Raw genomic sequence first — 22028 nt, forward strand, 5'->3', positions numbered from 1 at the left:
CTGCCGATGCAAGGGACACGGGTTCGTGCCCCGGTCTGGGAAGATCCCACATGCCGCGGAGCGGCTGGGCCCGTGAGCCATGGCCGCTGAGCCTGCGCGTCCGGGGCCTGTGCTCCGCAATGGGAGAGGCCACAGCAGTGAGAGGCCTGCGTACCGCAAAAAAAAAAAAAAAAAAGTGCTTCATAGCCACACGTGGCTACTGGCTACTGTATTAAAAAGGTGCTGAGCCCAGGGTAGGAACCGAGTCTAGTCCTGGCTGACTACTGAGTAATTTTGTTAACCTAGACAAGACCTTTAACCACTGTTTCCTTGGTTTCCTCATCTGAAAAGGAAGACACATAGAGAGATAGAAACACGTTTCCCATTGCTTTGTCCTCCGGAGGACTCTGGAATAGTCATTTATTATTAACATTTTGTGTTTTCACGAGATTCTCTGCAGAACTATAAGTGCCTCTTCCCAAACACTTCATTTATTGCTTATTCCCCTGCCAAGATCTGAACTTTCACTCCCACTGCCCTAAGAAATGGTACGGAAAGGTACCCAAATGGTAATTTCAGCTTTATATATGGAGTAAGCTGAAGCAGCAAAAAACAATTCCCTTTCTTGTGTATTGTGACTTGGCTTTCTGTCAGCCTAGACTCAGGAAGGCGCCTATTGTAACTTTGCTCGGTCCAAGATCCCTTTCCCCTTCCTGCCATGTGGTCCACGGTCCCTTCCTCTCTCTCGGAAGGTTTCTAAAATCCTACCCTTTGCCGTCGGTTGTTGTCTGGGAGACCAGACCCAACCTTAACAATAGTTGCTAAGGGGCGGAGACTTGGAATTAGCTCCTAAGACCCAACACTCCAGGGTGAGTACTCTGGGCGCATGCGGCGACTTTCTCTGAGCTCTCGCGAGGTTTCCTCTTCCCGGAAGCAGCGGAGGAACTTCTCCGTTAACTGCGTGGCGATGTGTGGGGACTGTGTGGAGAAGGAATATCCCAACCGGGTGAGCGAGTGGGCGCCGAGAACTTCCCTCTCCTTTGGCCCATGGCCGCCCCTGAGGCTTCTCATATCCCCGGCCGGCCTTCATGGGAGGCCGGGCGCGGGGCGGACTCAGCCGCTCCGCCCCATCCAGTGACGCGGCAGCTGTATGTAGGCACTTGTCAGCGGGGATGGCCTGCAGCCGTCGGTTCCTGCTGATCCCCGCTCTGGCGACTGATAGCAGCCGTCACCCCATTTCTCTTGAGCTCCAAGGGGAAAACAAATGAAACCCTACCACCACCAGCAACCCAGTCGACAACAGAGGGACACCCCCATCTCTACCCTGGTCTCATCCTCAAGCTTCATTTGATAACGTTCAGTGCTCTTCCTGAATTCTAGCGCTGGAAGGGACCTCTTAGGTCATCTATTCTAACCCAATTTTGCAGATGAAACTAATGCCTAGAGAGGGGAAATCACTTGGCGAAGTGCACATTCTAGTTTGTGTGAGAGCCAAGACTAGAACTCAGGTTTCCAGGCTGTTACTTTCTTTTAAATCTCTGTTCCTTTCAAGCTCAGGAGATTGAGAAGTTTGTTTACTCTCATTCATTCAAGATATACTTACTGAACGTTTGTATGCGTGTAACTAGATTACTTTGCCAGGCCAGAAAGGGATACCCAAGAAGAAATAAAAGGCAGCTTCCGTGCTGCCAAAGAGCTTACATTTTACGGGAGCACGTGATTAACAAAAAATGACTAGTACGGTCCATAAATGCTATTCCGGTTTAGAGAAAGGGGAGAGCAATAGAGGATAGCGCTGTTCTCCCAACAGAAAGGTGGACTTCAGTTGGGACTTGAAGGATAGGTGTGACTAGGGTAGAAAAGGAAAGGAGGGGCTGAGGCTGGGGGAAAATAACAAGAACAAGGATTCTCATATTGGTTGGGAGGTAGAAAATCTTTGTAGTTGGTCCTGTCTCTTAATATTTTGAATAATACTTAGTCTTTTGGGAAGGTTTTATAACAACATGAGCACTCATATGGTACAACCTCTTTGAAAAAGGTCTAGCATTATCAGAAAAAAGAAAAAAAGTTAAAGATATGCCTGCTGAATGACCCAGCAGTTCCCATTTTAGACAGATAAATGCATGTGCCTAGTGTGTTCCTGGAGACTGGTATAAGAATGTTCATAACAGCATTGTTTGTGGTAGTAGACTGGAAAAATGTGATATAGCCATAGAATGGAACACCATGAGTGAATGAGTAATGAAAGTGAATGGAGCAGTGGCGCTCAACTGGGAGTGGTTTTGCCTCCCAAGGGACATTTGACAATATCTGGAGGCATTGTTGGTTGTCACACTGGGGTACTACTGATATTTAATAGGTAGAGGCATTATGCTGTACCTTTATGTTTCACATTTCTGTGTTGTGTTCTTTTTCATACTTTTTTTTTAAGTTTAAAAAGAGATTTTTGTGAATCCAGTAACAAAAACTGCACATTATAGGCACCATGAGGGAGATGTTGCTGTGGATAGTGTTAAAGATATTAGGTTGGGGAATTCCCTGGCTCCATGCTTCCACTGCTGGGGGAAACAGGTTTGATCCCAGGTCGGAGGAACTAGGATCCCACATGCTGCGGTGTGGCAAAAAATAAATAAATGGATGTTAGGTTGGATTTTTAAGAGTTGAGCTAATCAAAAGACAAAAATTATATTGAGAAGTTTAGGCATTGGACAACTATACAAAAAAATTGAATAGGGAAATGATTCTGAAATCTGCTATTTAGGAAAGTGAATCTTATGGTTGTATGTTGAGATGATGGGATGGGGGAAGATGTAAGAGGACAGCCCTACAGAGCATTTGGGGAACCAAATAGCAACAGTAGTATAGACATGAGATGATGAAGACCTCATTTATTGATTGATTGATTGCTGCGTTGGGTTTTTGTTGCTCCGCAGGGGCTTTATCTAGTTGCGTCTTACGTCGAGCGGGGACTACTCTTCCTTGCGGTGTGCAGGCTTCTCATTAGGGTGGCTTGTGTTGCGGAGCAGGGGCTCTAGGAGCGTGGGCTTCAGTAGTTGCAGCACGCGGGCTCAGTAGCTGTGGCTCAAGGGCTCTAGAGCGCAGGCTCAGTAGTTGTGGCATGTGGAATCTTCCCAGACCAGGGCTTGAACCCGTGTCCCTTGCATTGGCAGGCGGATTCTTAACCACTGCACCACTAGGGAAGTACAAGTCCTCATTTCAAAGAAAGAATTAACAGGATTCAACCAATTTAATGTAGGAAGGAAGAAAAGAAGAGCTGACGATGATCTAAGGGTTTTCAATCTAGGCAGCTGGGAAATTTGGAAGTATTACAGAAATTGGAGCCATCTGGGAGGGAGGGAGAACCAAAATTGGGGGAGCAAATGATCAGATTTTTTTTTTATCATGTTTCATCCGAGGTTGAGAATGTAACATCCTAGGAGTCAAGTGAAAATATAGGATGGCAGTTTGGGTAAGAGATTCAAACAGATGAATCAGCCAAATAAAGGAGTCAAAATAGAAATAATTTGTTCTCTTAGGAAAAGAATGTACAGAATCAACGAGAATCAAGAACTGAGCTTCAGGGAATAAATTAATTTAGGAAGTGAAAATAAAAGTATAGGAAGAAGAGTAGAGAAAAGCACTGAGGTGACTGGAAAACCAGGAAAGTACCTGCAGCAGTTTTCTCTGATTTTATTCTGTTCTCAAAGAAATAAAGGGCTGTCATGAGGAAGAATTGAGCTTTTCTTTGAAATTTCAGAGGGCAGATTTAGAAATAATTAGTGGGTGGATGTTAGGGGATTGTAGGCTTTGAATCAGAATAAAGAATTTTCTAACAGTTTTTTTTAATAGAATGGGTAACCTTAGAGGAATTGAACTCTCTTCCTGTTGTTCCGTAGAGACTAAATGACTACTTGAAATCTCAAGGATCCTTCCAACTCTGGGATTTTTTTAAGTCATGAGATATATTTAAGGTCGGTAAGAGCAGAAGCCACTCTGCTTAAGCCTAGCAAAGGAAAAGGTACTCAGGTGGTGGTAGCAAGTATAGTCCACTCATTCAGAAAGTTTGGCAGAGGAAAATAATGGATTAGCATGTTGGGTAGGTCTAAATGCAGAATGAGGAGGTAATAAATGTTTGATTATTTATCTTTGGTATCATAAAATTTCTGGAGTTTTGTGGTGGATGTTTTCCACAGGCTAGAAAATTTCTAACAGAGCTCTGGCCCACTTGCTTGTAAAATTACGCCAAGAACTTGAACTCAAGCATGAATCAGATTGAAAACAAACCATACTAATTTTCTGAACTCAAATTTTTTTACTCAACTGTGAACCAAACTTTTTTTCATTCAGAAAAGCATTTAGCAAACCAGTTGGAACTAGAACTCTACTGCGTTTTCTAAAATAACTGATCAGGCCCAAAATGGTAATAAAACATTTCCACATCAAACTGGAAATGAAACCTATATTTCATATAGTTCAAGTTTCAGCTTTAAAATTATTAGTAATTCAGCAGCAATACAGAAATATAGCTTAAATTTAGGTTAATCAGAAGGATGTAATCAGTGTAAATTAGTTATGTTTAAATTAGAAATTATGTTTTATATACCTCACTTAAAATTAAACTACAAAAGTTCACTTACTCAAATTGTTGCTTAGCATTAAACCATATTTAATTAAATGCTGAGTCTGATATATAATTGGTAAAACAATTGTATGGAAATGGATGCTTTAAAATGATGCATTTTAAAATGCCTTTATTAAAAGAAAAAATCTGGAATCAATAACCTAACTTTCCACTTTAAGTCAGTGAAAAAAACAAGAGCAGAGTAAACCCAAAGCGTGCAGAAGAAAGGAAATAATAAAGACTAGAGTAGAAATTATGAAATAGGAAATAGAAAAACAATAGAGAAAATTAGCAAAACTAGAATTTGGTTCTTTAAAAACTGTATTTTCTATTTTCAATTTTAAGTACTCCCTGACAAAACGTATGCACTGTTAAGTTATACCATCTGAAATAATAGTTTTTTGGAAGAAGCAAATTGGCCCAATCATTGTCAGTATAGTTAGCGGATTTCTCAAATTTGTAAGAGTTTATCATAATATACTTTCATACTAATTATCATCATAGTATTCAACCATTTCTTCTTTTTTTAAAATAAATTTATTTAGTTATTTATTTATTTTTGGCTGCATTGGATCCTCGTTGCTGTGTGCGGGCTTTCTCTAGTTGCAGCGAGCGGGGCTACTCTTCGTTGCGGTACGTGGCTTCTCATTGCGGTGACTTCTCGTTGTGGAGAACGGGCTCTAGGCACGCAGGCTTCAGTAGTTGTGGCACACGGGCTTAGTTGCTCCGCGGCATGTGGGATCTTCCCGGACCAGGGTTTGAACCCGTGTCCCCTGCATTGGCAGGCGGATTCTTAACCACTGAACTACCAGGGAAGTCCCTCAACCATTTCTTCTTGCACATTTGTATACCTTTATAGATCCTCAACCAGGATTTAGCTGAATCACATTTTCTAAGGATATTTAATGTTTGTCTTTTTTCCTGTCTTCTCGAAACTGTTATAGTTTACTGTTATTACTGTGGAATTGATTTAGATTTTTTTCTTCTTTTTCCTCCCATTGTGAGAGCCTCAAAAGCTTCTCTGAATATTGTATGCTTTAATTTACTTTCCCAAATTTGGACATTAATAATCTTGTTTCATCTAATAAAAGAATCATGCCTCACTGATGAAGGTTATCCTCACGTTCAAATGACCAAGTCCCTTAGAGAAAGCCCCATCAGTTTCTTATTTACTGTACTTGCATTTGCCATTTCAAGAATTTAGTTCCCTACCTCACAACTGATTCATAGATCCCTTTTCTCTTCCCTCAGTGTTTAAAGTTTACATTCTGCCTGCTTATATAGTCAGATTACAGAGGTTAGACCATATTGTATAAGGTGCCTGTGTTTATGTGTGCAGTTCTGTTCAGAGTTCTGTTTATTTGAAAATGGTATTTAGATCTTTATTCTTTTAAGACTTTTTAAAAAATTACTTAATATCTTGGAGTCTTTGGCAGTCAGCTTTTATAGATTCAAGGCAGTCCCAGTTCAAACCCCAGCAGGAGGGGCTTCCCTAGTTGCGCAGTGGTTAAGAATCCGCCTGCCAATGCAGGCGACACGGGTTCAAGCCCTGGTCTGGGGAGATCCCACATGCCGCAGAGCAACTAAGCCCATGCGCCACAACTACTGAGCCTGTGCTCTAGAGCCTGTGAGCCACAACTACTGAGCCTGCGTGCCACAGCTACTGAAGCCTGCGCGCCTAGAGCTCGTGCTCCACAACAAGAGAAGCCACCGTAACGAAGAGTAGCCCACGCGCCACAACGAAGAGCCCACGCGCAGCAACGAAGACCCAGTGCAGCCAAAAATAGACAAATAAATAAATTACAAAAAAAAAACAAAAAACAAACCCAGCAGGCTTTTTTGTAAAAGTTATAAGCTGATTCTAAAATTTATATGGAAATGAAAAGAACCTAGACTAGCCAAATTATAGGACGTAAACTACCTAATTTAAAAACTTACTATAAAGCTACAATAATCAAAAGAGTGTGAGATTAGTGCAAAAGATAGACATATAAATCAAGGGAAGAGAATAGTCAAAAGTAGACCCACATATATAGGATGATTTGAGTTTTCCACGGAGTTGCCAATGTAATGCAATGGGGAAAGGATAGTCTTTTCAACAAATGTTGATGGAACAACTGGATATTCACATAGAAATAAATGAAACTTGATCCTTACCTCAGATATATAAAAGTTATTTCAAAATGGATCATAAACCTAAACCTACCAGCTAAAACTATAAAATTTCTAGAAGAAAACAAAGGAGAAAATCTTTGCAATCTTGGGGTAGGCAAGATGTTTTAGAAGACAAGCACAAACAATGAAAGAAATTTAATAAACTGGGCTTCATAAAAATCAAAACTGTTTGTACTTCAAGAGACATCATTTAAAAAATGGCAAACCAGGGCTTCCCTGGTGGCACAGTGGTTGGGAGTCCGCCTGCCGGTGCAGGGGACATGGCTTCGAGTCCTCGTCTGGGAAGATCCCACATTCCGCAGAACAGTTAAGCCTGTGCGCCATATTTGTGATACATATATCTGACAAAGGGTTTGTATCTAAGATACATGAAGAACTTTTATAACTCAATAAGAGGATAAACAATTTAACTTTTCAAAAAATGGGCAAAAGACTTGAATAGATATTTCACAAAATAAGATATATTAATAAGCACCATGAAAAGATGCTCAACATCACTAGTCATCAGGGAAATATAAATTAAAACTACAATGAGACACCACTTTACATCATTAGAATGGCTAAAATAAAAAAGACATAATACCTAGTGTTGATGAGAATGTGGGAAATCTGGAACTCACACATTGCTTGTGGGAATAGAAAATGGAAACTAATTGGCAGTTGCTTATAAAGTTTATATATATACCATATTTTTACTGTATGACTCAGCAATTCCACTTCTAGATATTTACTCAAGAGAAAGGCATATGTCTACACAAGACTTATACATGAATCTTCATAGCTACTTTATTCATAACAACCAAAAACTGGGAAGAACCCAAATGTCTATCAACAGATCGATCCATGCAATGGAATACTACTTGGCATTAAAAAAGCAATGAACTACCAATACATACAACAACATAGATAATTAACGTGGACATCATTTTAGGCAAAATAAGCTGGGTGTAAAAGAGTATACTGTATGATTCTATTTATGTAAAACTTTAGAACAGGCAAAACTAATCTCTGGAGATAGAAATCAGGTCAGTGGGTGCCTGAGGTGAGATAGGGGTTGGAGATAGACTGCAAAGCAGGAAGGACTTTCTGGGAAGACAGAAATTTATGTATCTTGATTGGGGTAGTGATTACATTGGTATATACATTTGTTAAAATTCTTTCATGTATACCCTTACAATGTGTGGATTTTATTGTGTGTAAATTATACCTCAGTAAAGTTTATTTTTTAAAAAAATCAAAGCACTTGTTCTTAATAGCTGGAAATTTATACTTTAATCCCAAGGCTTTTTTTCCCTTTTAGTAGTTATGTTGATGTGCCTATGTTTTAGTATCTCCAAACTGCAAAGTTAGTTTGATTTCCCCCCACCAGAGTTAACCTCTTACTACATAGCACTTCGAAGGCACTTAGTTAATGGTGGTGCTGGGAATCCAGGAAGGCTCCACTGTGGCATTGGTTAAGATGGGTTTTAAATCCCTCATACTTCATAAGCTCCTTGAAGGTAGAAACGTCTGTGACTCATCCTGCAGTCCTCGGAATCCTCCACCATGCTTTGCACAGTATCAGGCACATAGCTGCATTGGAGAAATGCATTAGTTTGAATGGTTTTTAGTCACATTAACTATTAAAAATATCTCAGTTTTTTTGTTGGTCAGAAATGAGGTTGAACTACTATCAAAAAAAAAAAAAAATAGGGGCTTCCCTGGTGGCACAGTGGTTGAGGGTCTGCCTGCCGATGCAGGGGACGCGGGTTCATGCCCCGGTCCAGGAGGATCCCACATGCCGCGGAGCGGCTGGGCCCGTGAGCCATGGCCACTGGGCCTGCGCGTCCGGAGCCTGTGCTCCGCAACGGGAGAGGCCACAACAGTGAGAGGCCCGTGTACCGCAAAAAAAAAAAAAAAAAAAAATTGGTAGAGGACCTAAATCGGCATTTTTCCAAAGAAAGGCATGGCCAACAGGCACATGAAAAGATGCTCAACATCACTAATCATCAGGGAAATGCAAATTGCATCACACCTGTCAGAATGGCTATTATCAAAAAGACAACAAATAATAAGTGTTGGTGGGACTTCCCTGGCTGGTGGTTAAGACTCCATGCTTCCACTGCAGGGGGCATGGGTTCAATCCCTGGTCTGAGAACTAAGATCCCATATGCCGTGTGGTGCAACCAATAAATTAATTAATTTAATTTAATTAAATGCAAGTCTGGCTGATAGAAGCATGGTGGAAGCCTAGATGTGACCCATGCCACTTAAAAAATAAAGTGTTGGCGAGGACGTGAAGAAAAGGAAACCCCAGTACACTGTTGGCGAGAATGTAAATTGGTACAGCCACTATGGAAAACAGTGTGGAGGGTCCTCAAAAACTTAAAAATACAACTACAATATTATCCAGCAGGTCCACTCCTGGGTGTATATCTGAAGAAAATGAAAACACTAATTCAAAAAGATATATGCACCCCAGTATTCATAGCAGCATCACTTACAATAATCAAGATGTGGAAGCAACCTAAGTGTCCATCACAGATGAATGGATAAAGAAGATGTAGTATATATATACAATATCTATTACTCAGCCATAAAAAGGAATGAAATTTTGCCATTTGCGACAACATGGATGGACCTGGAGAGTACTATGCTTAGCAAAATAAGTCAGAGAAGGACAGATACTGTATGTTTTCACTTATATGTGAAATCTAAAAAATCAAGCAGGGGCTTCCCTGGTGGCCCAGTGGGTGAGACTCCACACTGCCAATACAGGGGGCCCGGGCTCCATGCCTGGTTGGCGATCCCACATACATGCCGCAACTAGGAGTCCACATGCTGCCGCTAAGAAGCCCACATGCCACAACTAAAGAACCCACATGCCACAACGAAGATCCTATGTGCCTCAACTAAGACCCGGTGCAACCAAAATAAATAAATATTTAAATAAATATTAAAATAGATAAATTTGTTTATTCAAACGAATGAACAAAACAAAACAGAAACAAACTCACAGATTCGTGGAACAAACTAGTGGTTACCAGAGGGGAGAGGGATGGGAGGACGTAAAGGAGATGAAGAGGTACAAACTACTAGGTATAAAATGAATAAGTTACAAGGATGTAATGTACAGCAGAAGGAATATAACCCATATTATATAATAACTTTATATGGAGTGTAATCTACAAAAATATTGAAGCAGTATGTTGCATGCCTGAAACTAATTATAATATTTTAAGTCAGCTATAATTTTAAAAAAAGAAATAACATTCTGTAATAACCTAAATGGGAAAAGAACTTGAAAAAGAATAGATACACGTATAACTGGATCACTTTGCTGTACACCTGAAACTAACACAACGTTGTTAATCAACTATATGCCAATATAAAATAAAAATTAAAAAAATAAAGAAATGAGTAGAACTAGGTAGTTTATGAAGTGACTTTAAGTTCTGAACAATTATTAGTAAGCCTTTAGCAAAGACCTCCCTTGAGCCAGGAGTGTATGTTGTTTACAGTTTCTTAGTGACAAGTAAAACCCTTTCTCTTTTAAATGCCATGGTGTCAATCTGATGAATTGAGGAACTTACCTTTTCTGCCTGAATCACACATATCCTAGTGACTGACATCTATAGAGCTGAGAGTTTATTTCTCTTTGTTTATTTTGTGGTATTTTTAAGGCTTGAAAAAATGCTGTTTCAACAGTCAACTGAGCATCACAGTGGATAAGATCATTTTTATCATTGGCTCAGTGTTTCCATTTTGATTGAATTTTCATTCTAGCTTTATAATATGATACCTCATTTAATAGTGTTGGCTATTAGATTTTTCTGATTTTTCGTTTTCACATGTTGTATTAAGACTTCATTAAGTTGTTTCTAAATATCCATTTGCATTTAGTCCTCTTAAACACAGTTGCAGTCCTAAGCTCTAACACTTCTTCAGTTTTATTTACTATGAATAACACTTCTAGAGGAAAGCTAGTAATTTCAAAAATTACTTGGTGTACACTTCAAGCAAGTAAATTCTGGCCATGTTTTTTGTCTTTAGAGACTGTAAGTCTATTAATCATTTTCACCAAGGATTTTGAAATATAAGAAAATTAAAATCCCCTCAAAAAAGAAAATTAAATTCTGTTTTTCTTATTTTAGGGTAATATCTGCCTGGAGAATGGATCTTTCTTGCTGAACTTTATAGGCTGTGCAGTGTGCAGTAAGCGGGACTTTATGCTGATCACAAACAAATCTTTGAAAGAGGAAGATGGAGAAGAAATAGTTACCTATGATCGTAAGTAGATTTTTTTCCATCTGAGCCCGTTAGCAGGTATCAGCTTTTGGGAGTTAGGTTGCACAAAGTCTTATGAGGCCTGTTTCACTATCATATTGCAACACAAAATCACTAGTTAGTTTTTTAAAAGGAAAATGTTGGTCACATCTCATTTATGTAGCATCATCAGATATTCCACATAAATGACTTTTGCAGATAACTGAAGCTTATGATTCAGGCACCAATTTTCTTTTGTTTATCTTTAAAGACTGTGTCTTCTGAAACAAGATATAGGGACTTTTTTTTTTAACTTAGGGTCTTCCATGTGAATTTTGACTTTCTACTATAATATAATAAATACAGTGATGTGCTCCAACAGCTATTAAAGTGTTTAGGGCTGTTTGCCCTTATACTAAATGGTTCTGGTTTTTTTAGTCTTGTTTCTGCTTTTATAGCTTTTGTCTCTTTTGTTACTGTCAGTTTATAGTTTCTTTCTTTTGCTACTGTAAGTATTAAGTATGCTACCTTCATATGCTATTCCTTATCCTTGATACTAGGAAATCAAATAACTATAATAAAAATAAATAAGTTCTGAGGTTGGCACTAAAAATCTCTACAAGTAAATTAAGTATATGTGCACTTTCGTGCCCAGATCTTATGGCAACTATTTAAATTGTTCACATTTGCTTTTTGCTTGTCTCCTGATTTTTTGGTATGTTCTGACTATATGAGGATTAAATGTGCAAATAATGATATTTTGAAAGAAAGGTGCGAAAGACACTAAGCCTTTAGAATAGAGTCAGACTATGGAAAAATGTTCTAAATTAGAAGAATCTTTTTCTTTCCTGTATCATGTACCCCTTTAAACTCAATTTTTTTCCAGGTAGTAGAGGATAGTGGTCAAAAGCAAGGGCTCTGGAGCAAGAAAGCTTGGGTTTGAATTCTGATTCCAACACTTTGTAGCTCAGCTGTGGTCTTCCTAGTTCTTATCCATAGTGTGCCTTTGTTTCCTTATCCCTACAAACATAACAGTAGTATCTACCTCATTGGGTTTCTGAGAACATTAAGTGAATAAACAGTTACAAAGTATTTAAAACAGTATCTGGCACACATTAAGCACCAATGTATCATAGTTATTATTACTGTATTGTTTTTACTAGAGCCTTTTGTTACTGCTAAATTCAATTTAACATCTAGTGTTAGCTTTTTGTTTATGATTGGTTAGTAGCACAATTTCTATCATTCCTGAGAAAAAAAGCTCCTACATAGTTAGAAAGGTCCAGCTAGTTTCAAAAACACACTTACATATCCGTTAATTGATTACCTTAGAGAGCTTTCAATAGGAATGAATATATGCACATTAAGTCTCTGAGTTCAGGCTCTTAATTATATAGTGTTGCTGTGTGACAGAGTCTGGATTTTTTATCAAGGTAGATATTATAATGGGTTTCCTGCTGTGTTAAATATGACAGAGTTAAGATTCTTTCAAAGCAATACTATGCTAAGACTAGAAATTTTACTTCTAAGTAAAATTTTACTTCTAAGTAAAATTACTTCTAAGTAAATTTTACACCTTCTAAGACTTAATTAAGTCTTTCTCTGTTTCAGCAGATCTTTGTAGGAATTGTCATCATGTAATAGCCAGGCATGAGTATACGTTCAGTATCATGGATGAATTTCAGGTAAATGTATAAATGTGGGTATGTTATTGCGGGGGGAGGGGAACAATAAGAGTACCCTTGAAAAATCTAGGTATAGTCTTCATAAATGAAGTACCAATGAATCTTAGAGGAGACCATCCCTGTCTTCCACTTGTGTAAGTTGAGAGACACTTCAGATGTGGGTGGATCTGTTCAAACCTGTCTTCACAACAGTCACAAAGCAAAACACATGCCTTACAAATGATATCTCATTTTGCTTGTAAAGAACAGCACATTGTGGCTTCATATGAGGTTACTATTGTGCCTCTTTTTTCTCTACCCAGTTACATGATTGCACAATTCTTGGCTTTAAGTGTTGGCCTGCCCACTGCCACCATACTTGCTGAGTGTGGAAATCATGCTAACGAGATTATCTTTGTTTCTCTTATAGACCTGTAGAGTCAAGCAACTCTGTAGTCTCAATTGCAATAGGATATTTTAATATTATTTGATAAGTAAAATGACAGGATAGGTGTATCATGGTTGGAGGAGAGAAGCTGAACCATATAAGGATAGAAAATAGGGATGTAGTATAAGGATTAGTCCTTATACAATTGTGAGAGCATGTGAAGAATTCTACAAAATTCTACAGGCTGGTGTAGGCCTGAAGTTGCTGAAGATTCACAGGTCTAATGGTCAGGAAGAAAAGCTGGACAGTGAGGGAGAGCCAAGGGCAAACTGGAAAGCATGAGGACACACCTGTATCTGTCCCTCACTGCCTCCGCTTTCAAGCCCTCAGATTGAGTTACTTATTTAGTGTGAACTACATGGTCATCCAGAGGATATAAATGTGAGGTAAGAGTTTTAATAGGCAAGGGAATTTTTTTTAATCCTTTAAATTTGGGTGGTACTATATAATTAGGGGGAAAAAAATCTTCTACAGCAGAATCTTATAAAATAGTATAACCACTTTCATTCATTCTTATTTCAGTGTGAAAGAAGGCACTTAGTCACCTGTCAGAATCTGGTCTAATATCTTGTGGTCCATCTTAACAACATCCTGACCACATTTCCCCAGGATCCAAAAATTATACCTCAAAGATACTTATATGATAGATGTCACTTACGGCAAAATCGAGATGTCAGTGAATGAATAGTGGCCAAATAGGGGAATGAACATGTCGGGGGCTTAAACAAGCAGCTCTGTCCATTCATGGGAGGAAAGGAGGGCTTGTAGCTATTTTGCAGCAGTTCCTGAAGCTCCTGTGAGCTTTTTAGAGTCTGTAAGTGGATATTGAGATTGCCTGTTTATACCCTAATTGAGCCATTGTGTGTCACTGCCATGAGACCACAGTCTAGCTGATTTTCCTTTATGACTGAGCACAGACATTTTCAAAGCTCCCCAGAAGTTCCTTTGGGGTAGGAAGAAGCTAAAGGAAGATGGCTATAGTCACAATGCCTATATAGTGTGGAATTCTCTTGGAAAAAACTCTTAAACTAGACTCTCCACCACCAGTCCTTTCTCTCCCAACATCCACTCCCCCGCCCCCATATTCTATATTCTGCCACCAGCATATTTTTCTTAAAATAATGCTTTCAGACTACCTCATTGGCCTTTCTGTAGTTCACCTTCAGCTACAGTATAATATCCAAGCTCCCCATCCCAAGGTTCTTGCTGGGCTGGCCAGCCTCCCTTTCCCTCATTTCTCACTACTCTCCTTTTGCACACTATTCATAGCATTGCCCCAACTTTAGACTCTCTTCCTTCCCTCCTGTAGTAGAGATTTTTATTTCCTCCTCTCTATGGCTACCCCCACTGCATTTCCTCAGGAATCTCATGTTATCTTCTCTCTTCCTAGCATCCTCTTTTCTCTGTGAGATTTAAAGCATTTTTACATTAAATATATTTAGTTCTTCTTTATTTGTTAGAAATAAATTACAATCCTTTTGTTTCACTCAGCTGCCTCTTTGATTCATCCTCTGATCATCTCTCCTTTTGCTTCTTTCCTTGAGTACCTCTTTACCCTATTTCCCTTATTTCCCTGTGCTCCTCGTAACAACCTACAAACTGGTTTTCATTTTCACTTTACTAAAACTGTTCTCTCATAGATTTCCTATAAGGTGGCCAAATCCTGTGACCTTGCCTCAGTTCTTCTTTCTCTTAATATCTCTTCTGGATCTGGTTTTGATAACCATTGTCTTTTTTTTTTGAGGTATGCGTGCCTCTCCCATTGCAGAGACAGGCTCCGGACACGCAGGCTCAGCGGCCATGGCTCACAGGCCCAGCCGCTCCGCGGCATGTGGGATCTTCCCGGACCGGGGCACGAACCCGTGTCCCCTGCATCGGCAGGCAGACTCTCAACCACTGCTCCACCAGGGAAGCCCACCATCGTCTTTTTGAAGCATTTCTTCCCCTGGGGTCCATAGATCTAGACTTTTTTCTTTCTTTTAAAATCATTTTGACTGTTCCTTTGCTTACTCTCTGGTTTCCTCTCCTGTTTCTCCCTAACTGCTTTTCCCCTGAGCTTTGGTCTCTGGTCTAGGAACCTTCTCTGTACTCCCCCAGACATTGAGCACACGCACCCTCAGTGCCTGATGAAACCCATCGGATATCTCCTGGATCTCCTTCTTTAACCCTAATGCCCTCCCTGCCCTCCTTTCTTCCTTAGTTTCTCTTGCTTTTGTCTGTCTCCACTGCCACCCCTCGTATCACGGACCATACTGCTGAAACCTAAATTACTGCAGCAGTCCCCACAGTATAGTCGTGCCTACTGCCCTCAAATTAATCTTCTGGAAACACATCATCCTGTCACTCCTCTGCTACTCCATATGCGATGTGCTTGCTCTATTCCATATCACTGTCTTTATTCGTGCTTTGTCCTTAACGTGTCCCTTTCACTACCTTCAAGCCAACTAAATCTTACCTCTTTCAAGCTGAACTTAAATTCTATCTCCTTCTTATTCTTAATAGTTCAGCCCATACTGCTTTCTCCCTTTTCTGAGCTCTTCTTGTACCTACAGCAGGCCCCGACTCCTGTGACTGGCCAGCTGGTAACTTCCATCTTAGTCTGATGACCCCAAGAATTCTTCATACTCAGCTGCTGTGACTTACTTTCCTCAGCCCCACCCCATTCCAGCCCCCATCTTATTCCAGCAGCCATTGAGGTTCAAGATGGGATTCCCACCATCGGTAATATTTTGTTTTGTTTTAAATGTTTTATGGGAAATTTAAACATAATCAAAAGTAGGCAGAATAGTGTATTAATCTCCAATACCCAGCTTCAGTTTGCTTTATTTGTACCTCACCATTTCCACATCTCCCCACAGGATTACTTTGGAGCAAATCCCAAACATATTACTACTTCTGTAAATATTTCAATATGAATCTCTAAAAGATAAAGATTCTGTTTTTAAACAAATTCATTTTTAACAAAACCATTGTTAAACAAAGTAAGATTTTCTGATGGCAAGAGTAGAGGGGAAATAGAGACATAAGTACAGAGTTTAAACAGAAAATAAATTATAAATGATTACAGGTATCTGGTATTTTTTATATCACCCTAAAATCCATTAAAAGGACTATATATTTGCCTCAGGAAACAAGAGGAAAACTGTGAGACTGCTCCCTGTTCCTCTGTGGACCAGGGAAGGAGAGGACTAAGGGTCAGAACTAGCAGGTAATAATAGAGGGAAAAGGCCCATGGGACCCTCAGCATAAAACAAGGATCTGATCTTGCCCGAGGGTGATTCCACCCACTCCACCTTTCCTTCCAAATCTCTACCCTCAGACTTTGCCCAGGTGGAGCCTTTGAAGGTCTCCATGAATGACTGGGGGGAATTCTGATTCTCCTAACTTGGTCAGTTTGGGTGAAGGATGTCCTGATCCAACCATATTCCTGGCATCCCAAGTGAGAATGTGTTCCTGGCATCCCAAGTGAGAATTCTAGACATATTTTCCCACAGAAGCACTGCTATATGTGGTTAGATTCTATAGTACTTGTGCAGTATACATTTTAAAGACTTCCTGGATTTCTCTGGGAACCTAACTGCCATGTGCAACGTTACCTCTGTGGGAAACTGCTTCTGAATTCCAAATAATTGACCTACAATGAAATTTGGATTCCAGACTGCCTATAAATTAAAGATTACAGGTGTAATCAGTCTTAATGATTTAACAGCCTTTCCAGATTATACCATGTGTTAGGTTTTTCCTTTCTCCCAAGTTAGACTGTAAGTTTTGCAAGGTCAGACTTTGTCCTTGCCTTCTCTCATGTCTACCGGTGCACCTGGCACATTGCAGAGCCTTTAGGCACTTAATAAAAACTTGTCAATGGATAGATTGGTTGAAAACTCAAATAGTTGTCTAGCTTCACACATTTTCCCATTTTGACTTTATTACTTTTTTCTTCATTTCCAGTGAGAGGGTGACATCCTACTAGTAATGTCTGGTAGGTGAAAGTAGGATTTGAAAGCAGTAAAACCTTGGAGAGAGTAGATTTTAATTTTGTTTTTGATTCATGAGACTCATATTTGTTTGCTGAGCTATAGCCTGTGTTTCTACTGTTTGTGTAGAATAGACTTTAAAATTAAATGTGGTCTTTAGGGCTTCCCTGGTGGCGCAGTGGTTGAGAGTCCGCCTGCCAATGCAGGGGACGCGGGTTCGTGCCCTGGTCCTGGAGGATCCCGCGTGCCGCGGAGCGGCTGGGCCCGTGGGCCGTGGCCGCTGGGCCTGCGCGTCTGGAGCCTGTGCTCCGCGGCGGGAGGGGCCCCAACAGTGAGAGGCCCGTGTACCGCCAAAAAAAAAAAAAAAAAAAAAAAAATTAAATGTGGTCTTTAAGAAACAGTCTTTCCACTACTACAACTAGGTCTCCCTGCTGAACTCTCTAGTAGGAAATGGAAAGGCAGTTGCCTGGTTCTGAGTCTTTGTACTGTAGTCACTGTTTATCTCCGTGACCCTCTCTCTAGTGAGAGACCCATGAAACACAAACTGCCTTGACTGATCAATTTCCAGGCAGCCAACAATCTCAAAGTCAGATGTGGGAATACTAATAGATTTAGTATAGATGCTTGTTTTCCTAAAGAAGATAAAAAGCTTTAGAGTAAAAGTTTTGAAAGAAATATGTTTCTGTAGTTTATGACCATATTAAATATTCTAGACAGGAACAGCTATAAGAACAGGACTTTGCCCTAAGGATTTTTGCCTAAAACAAAATAACTTTTGTCACCAGTCTGGACATTTGTTAAACCCAAGAAACAAAAAACTCCTTATATAGATCAAATTCTAGACAACTAGCTATCTAAATATGAGACATAACATACTAATGGATTTAACATAATTGTTTATTTTTTCTGGGGTAGATAAAAATAGCTCTTTGGGTTTGGAAATTTTTTTCCTTTTTTGTTGTTTTAAAACTCATTTCTGTTGCTTATTAGTGTTGAATATTCTAGAAAGGAACGGCTCTAAGAACAGGAATTTGTCCTCAGGGGCCCACACTCAAATTGCTTCATTACTTTAAATAGCAGCACTAAGTAAGCCCAGTATGTGTGTTTTCTAAGTCCAGGAAATAGCCATGCATTTCCAAGGTGACATTCTTGTATACATAGTAAATAGAGCGTCAGCATGTATTCAATTTATATAAACAGAAGGCTCTGGGATACACAGACTAAACCTAAGACATTGCTTATAGGTGTTGAAGAAATTGATCTAATGTACAGACACCATATCCATGACAATTTACAGAGAATGGTTTTACCAGAGAAAGTTATGAAGCATCTTTCTCCCAGTTCCTCAAGGTAATTGTGCACTTTATCTTGTTCTAGGAGTATACCATGCTGTGTCTGTTATGTGGTAAAGCTGAAGATACAATCAGTATTCTCCCTGACGACCCCCGACAAATGACTCTGTTATTCTAAGGATCCTTCTGCAGCTCTGTAATCACAATGTTGTGTTGGTTTACAATACAGCAAGCCTGATGGTTTGTCTAACTTAGTTTATAATGGAAATTATTTGCATATTATTTTTTTCTGCTTAGGCTTACCTATTCTCTGAAAGAAAAAGTGGGACTTCCCTGGCGGTCCAGTGGTTAGGACTCGGCGCTTTCACTGCCATGGCCCGGGTTCAATCCCTGGTCTGGAAACTAAGATCCCATAAATCAAGTTGCACGGCCAAAAAAAAAAAAAGTTAGAAAGAATAAGTAATTTAGGGGATTGCTGTTCTCTAGAGCTGAGCTTTTCTGCTAAAGTTCCCAGTGCACATCAGTGCAGCCAGAATGAAGCATCTTTGTTAGCAGCTATGTGGCTGAAAAATAACTAGGATGGAAAGCACATCTAGTGCCCAGATCTTGGTTCCAATAAAAGGAATTAGGACTCCTTGGGGAAATGACTGAGTCTAGGGCTGGGGCAGTAAATACACAGGATGAGCTTGGAGCATCTTGAGCCACAAAAAAGCGAAGTGCTGAAATGAAAAATCACAATGATTGGGAGTATGTCAAAGGGACAGAAGGGCCAGCTGAAGGAGCTCCTAGAGACGAAAGTTGGAACAGTTTGAGCAACAAAATAAAGTAGTATTGGATTATAAACCAAACTATAAATATTCATGAGTCCATACTGATATAAATGAATGACTGAATAAATAAATACATATATTGGAGAGAACAGACAAATCCCCCACGCAGAAAAATTTCAAGTAATGTATGTAGATACTCCTCACTCCTTAAGTATGGGTTTGTATAGTGACTTCCTTCCAAAGAGTATAGTATGGAAAGGGGGAAAAGTGACTTTAACTTTTACTTCCCTGAGAAACCTGACGAACACTAGCCTGGTGATCAAGATTATCATCATTGGTGATGAGCCACGTTGATAGCATTACTCTTGATACGATGTGATGAGAATGACACTTTGCCTTTGTGGTCTTCCTCCCCAAAACCCGTAACCCCAGTCTAATCATGAGAAAAACTTCAGACAAATCCCATTTGAGAGAGGAATCTGAATTGAGGAAAATACCTGACCAGTACTCCTCAAAACTGTCAAGGTCATCAAAGACAAGGAAGTCTGAGGAACTCTCACAGCGAAAAAAAGCATGACTATTAAGTGTAATGTGGTATCCCAGATGGGATCCTGCACCAGAAAAAGAACATTTGGTGAAACTAGGGAAATCTGAATAAAGTGTGGACTTTATTTAATATAAATAGAATGGTTTCAGTTACTCCAAAGGGATCTTAGAATATCTTACCTTGCATAGTTGAAAGAATTCTGGCTTGGGTGTCATAAAACCTGGCATTTAGGCCTCTGCCATTTGGTAGCAGTATAACCATTAAGTAAAGTGTCATTCTGGACTTTATTGTCCCCTTTCTATAAAATTGGACTAGTATAAATTGATGTTATACTTCCTTCACAGTATTGTTAGAAGATCCAAATGAATAATGAATATAAAATGCTTTGGAAGGCATATAAAGTTCTAGACAGAATGAGATGGTTTCAGTTCTTCTCATTATGAAATCAAAACTTAAGGGTCAGGCATTAAAACAGAATTTTTTCCTATTCATATCTCAGACATTCTGAACTGAGTGAGCAAAGTTGTTGACATCAGGGAAAAGCTTTGTTTTGTAACAGGAATAATGATAACAGCTGAGGAAAGTGGGTGATTATATTAAGCTTTGCCGTGTCTGTTTATGACCATAAGCTGATACTTCTGAGGATGTAAAGGGGACCAACAAGAAGAGGAATAAAGAAAAGGAAACAATTTCAGCATTTCCCTGACCAAGTGAGGAGCCCTCTTCCTAGCATTAAGGCCCTTTCTGACTGTCTCTGCAGAATCACTTATACTGTAATTCCCATTCCTTTGGGAGTCTCTAAATAATTCTCTCAACTTGAGCCTCCTGGGGAAGACCCAACACATTGTTCTGGCATATCAGGCCCTAAGCTGCCTGTGCCGTAATACCAGCATCCAGGATAGCTGACGCTGCTGTTCGACATCATGACAGGCAGTAGCACTGTAAAGATGATGAACAAATCATGCCAGCATCCCACGTGAATTCTGATTTCATTTCTTCAGGGAAGCAGCTTGTCTCTGCAGTCACTGCTCTAAAATCAATGCTTGGTCCTGCCCACAAACCCATACCCCAGCTCTTGGCTCTGACAGTAGGAATCTTGAAGGGCTTGAGTTCTCAAGAGTCAAATTAAGGATGGCCTTAATTTAGCAGAAAGTCTGCAGAAGGATGCCAGGGGATTCCCACTATACCACTCAGGTTACCGTTTTGAAATAAAGCACCATTGATGACATAGCTTTAGTAGAAGGTCAGACGGTAGGGACCCTTAACCTCTATTCCACATTTACTTCTCAAATGACGCAAGAGCTTGGGAAATAGTTATGGGGAACATCCCTCAGCATTTTCCCCTCAGCATTGGGGTTCTCAAGCTGTGTGTCCAGTTTGGAGAACTGTCCCTTCAGGGCTTCAGTGAAGAGAAGTAAAATATTCCATCTAGTGATCAAAGAAAGAAGGGCAAAATGAGAAGTTTCCAAGAAGAGGTTTGTGGGACAAAATGAGAGGGCAGTGGCCTGTCAGCTGGTGTCTTTTCTAGAGCATGATAGGACCTTGTCTTGGTGGTGCTTTTGAGTATGCCTGTACTAGGTGAGGAATCTGGGGCACTGTCCTTCAGAGCCATTCGGCAGAACTCTGTTCTCACAGAACAGCTATCGTGTTGGCGGGTTATAAACAGTATGACTGTCTGAAGGGAGGCCCTCTCACATCCCCACCCTCATGGAAGAAGTGAAACCGGGGCTTCCCTGGTGGCGCAGTGGTTGGGAGTCCGCCTGCCGATGCAGGGGACACGGGTTCGTGCCCCGGTCCGGGAAGATCCCACATGCTGCGGAGCGGCGGCTGGGCCCGTGAGCCATGGCCGCTGAGCCTGCGCGTCCAGAGCCTGTGCTCCGCAACGGGAGAGGCCACAGCTGTGAGAGGCCCGCGTACCACAAAAAAAAAAGTGAAACCACTCATTCATGCCTAAACTTGTCTGTCTTGTTCCTGCATTTGTGAATTTGTGAGTGTGAGAAAGACAGGGGTGGAAGGTGAACTTTAAAAAGGAGGGAGAGTCAATCTAACAAAGGATCTAAAACAAACATTACTGCACAAGGTGATCAGGAAATGGGTAAAGTGCTCTTTGTGTTCCGAGCAACTGTACCCTCCACGCCCTTGCTGTCATTAAAGTGGACTAAGTTCAACTTCTCAAGGTGTAGGTAACATTTAGCCCAGTACCCACAGTGAAAGTGACATGTTCCTGATTGGAATCCTCTGACTTCCCAGTGCTTCCTCCACTTTTCTTCCCCTTTCTTCTCCTTATCACCTCCTTTCCCCAGTTCTGAAGAA

At 40.2% G+C, this 22028-nt stretch overlaps 1 protein-coding gene across 8 annotated transcripts; it reads left to right on the forward strand.

Annotated features, from left to right (window-relative positions):
- The first annotated feature begins 856 nt into the window (after window positions 1–856).
- On the forward strand, window positions 857–21629 carry CHURC1 (churchill domain containing 1). 8 transcript variants are annotated; one of them, XR_004348497.1, is made up of 5 exons: window positions 857–985; window positions 10909–11044; window positions 12635–12705; window positions 14877–15853; window positions 18484–21629. XR_004348497.1 is itself a non-coding variant. In XM_032622987.1 (4 exons), exons 1-4 carry the CDS (start codon window positions 866–868, stop codon window positions 18574–18576), a joined length of 423 nt encoding a protein of 140 aa, XP_032478878.1. In that variant the 5' UTR covers window positions 857–865; the 3' UTR covers window positions 18577–18652. The 8 variants fall into 8 exon arrangements, 5 of the variants coding, with proteins under 5 accessions (XP_032478878.1, XP_032478879.1, XP_032478881.1 ...); XR_004348498.1 differs by having other exon boundaries at window positions 15688–15853; XR_004348499.1 differs by lacking the exon at window positions 18484–21629 and adding an exon at window positions 16260–17261 and having other exon boundaries at window positions 15688–15853.
- The last annotated feature ends 399 nt before the right edge of the window (window positions 21630–22028 follow it).

Source organism: Phocoena sinus, chromosome 2 (assembly GCF_008692025.1).
Source record: "Phocoena sinus isolate mPhoSin1 chromosome 2, mPhoSin1.pri, whole genome shotgun sequence".
Taxonomy (NCBI): domain Eukaryota; kingdom Metazoa; phylum Chordata; class Mammalia; order Artiodactyla; family Phocoenidae; genus Phocoena; species Phocoena sinus.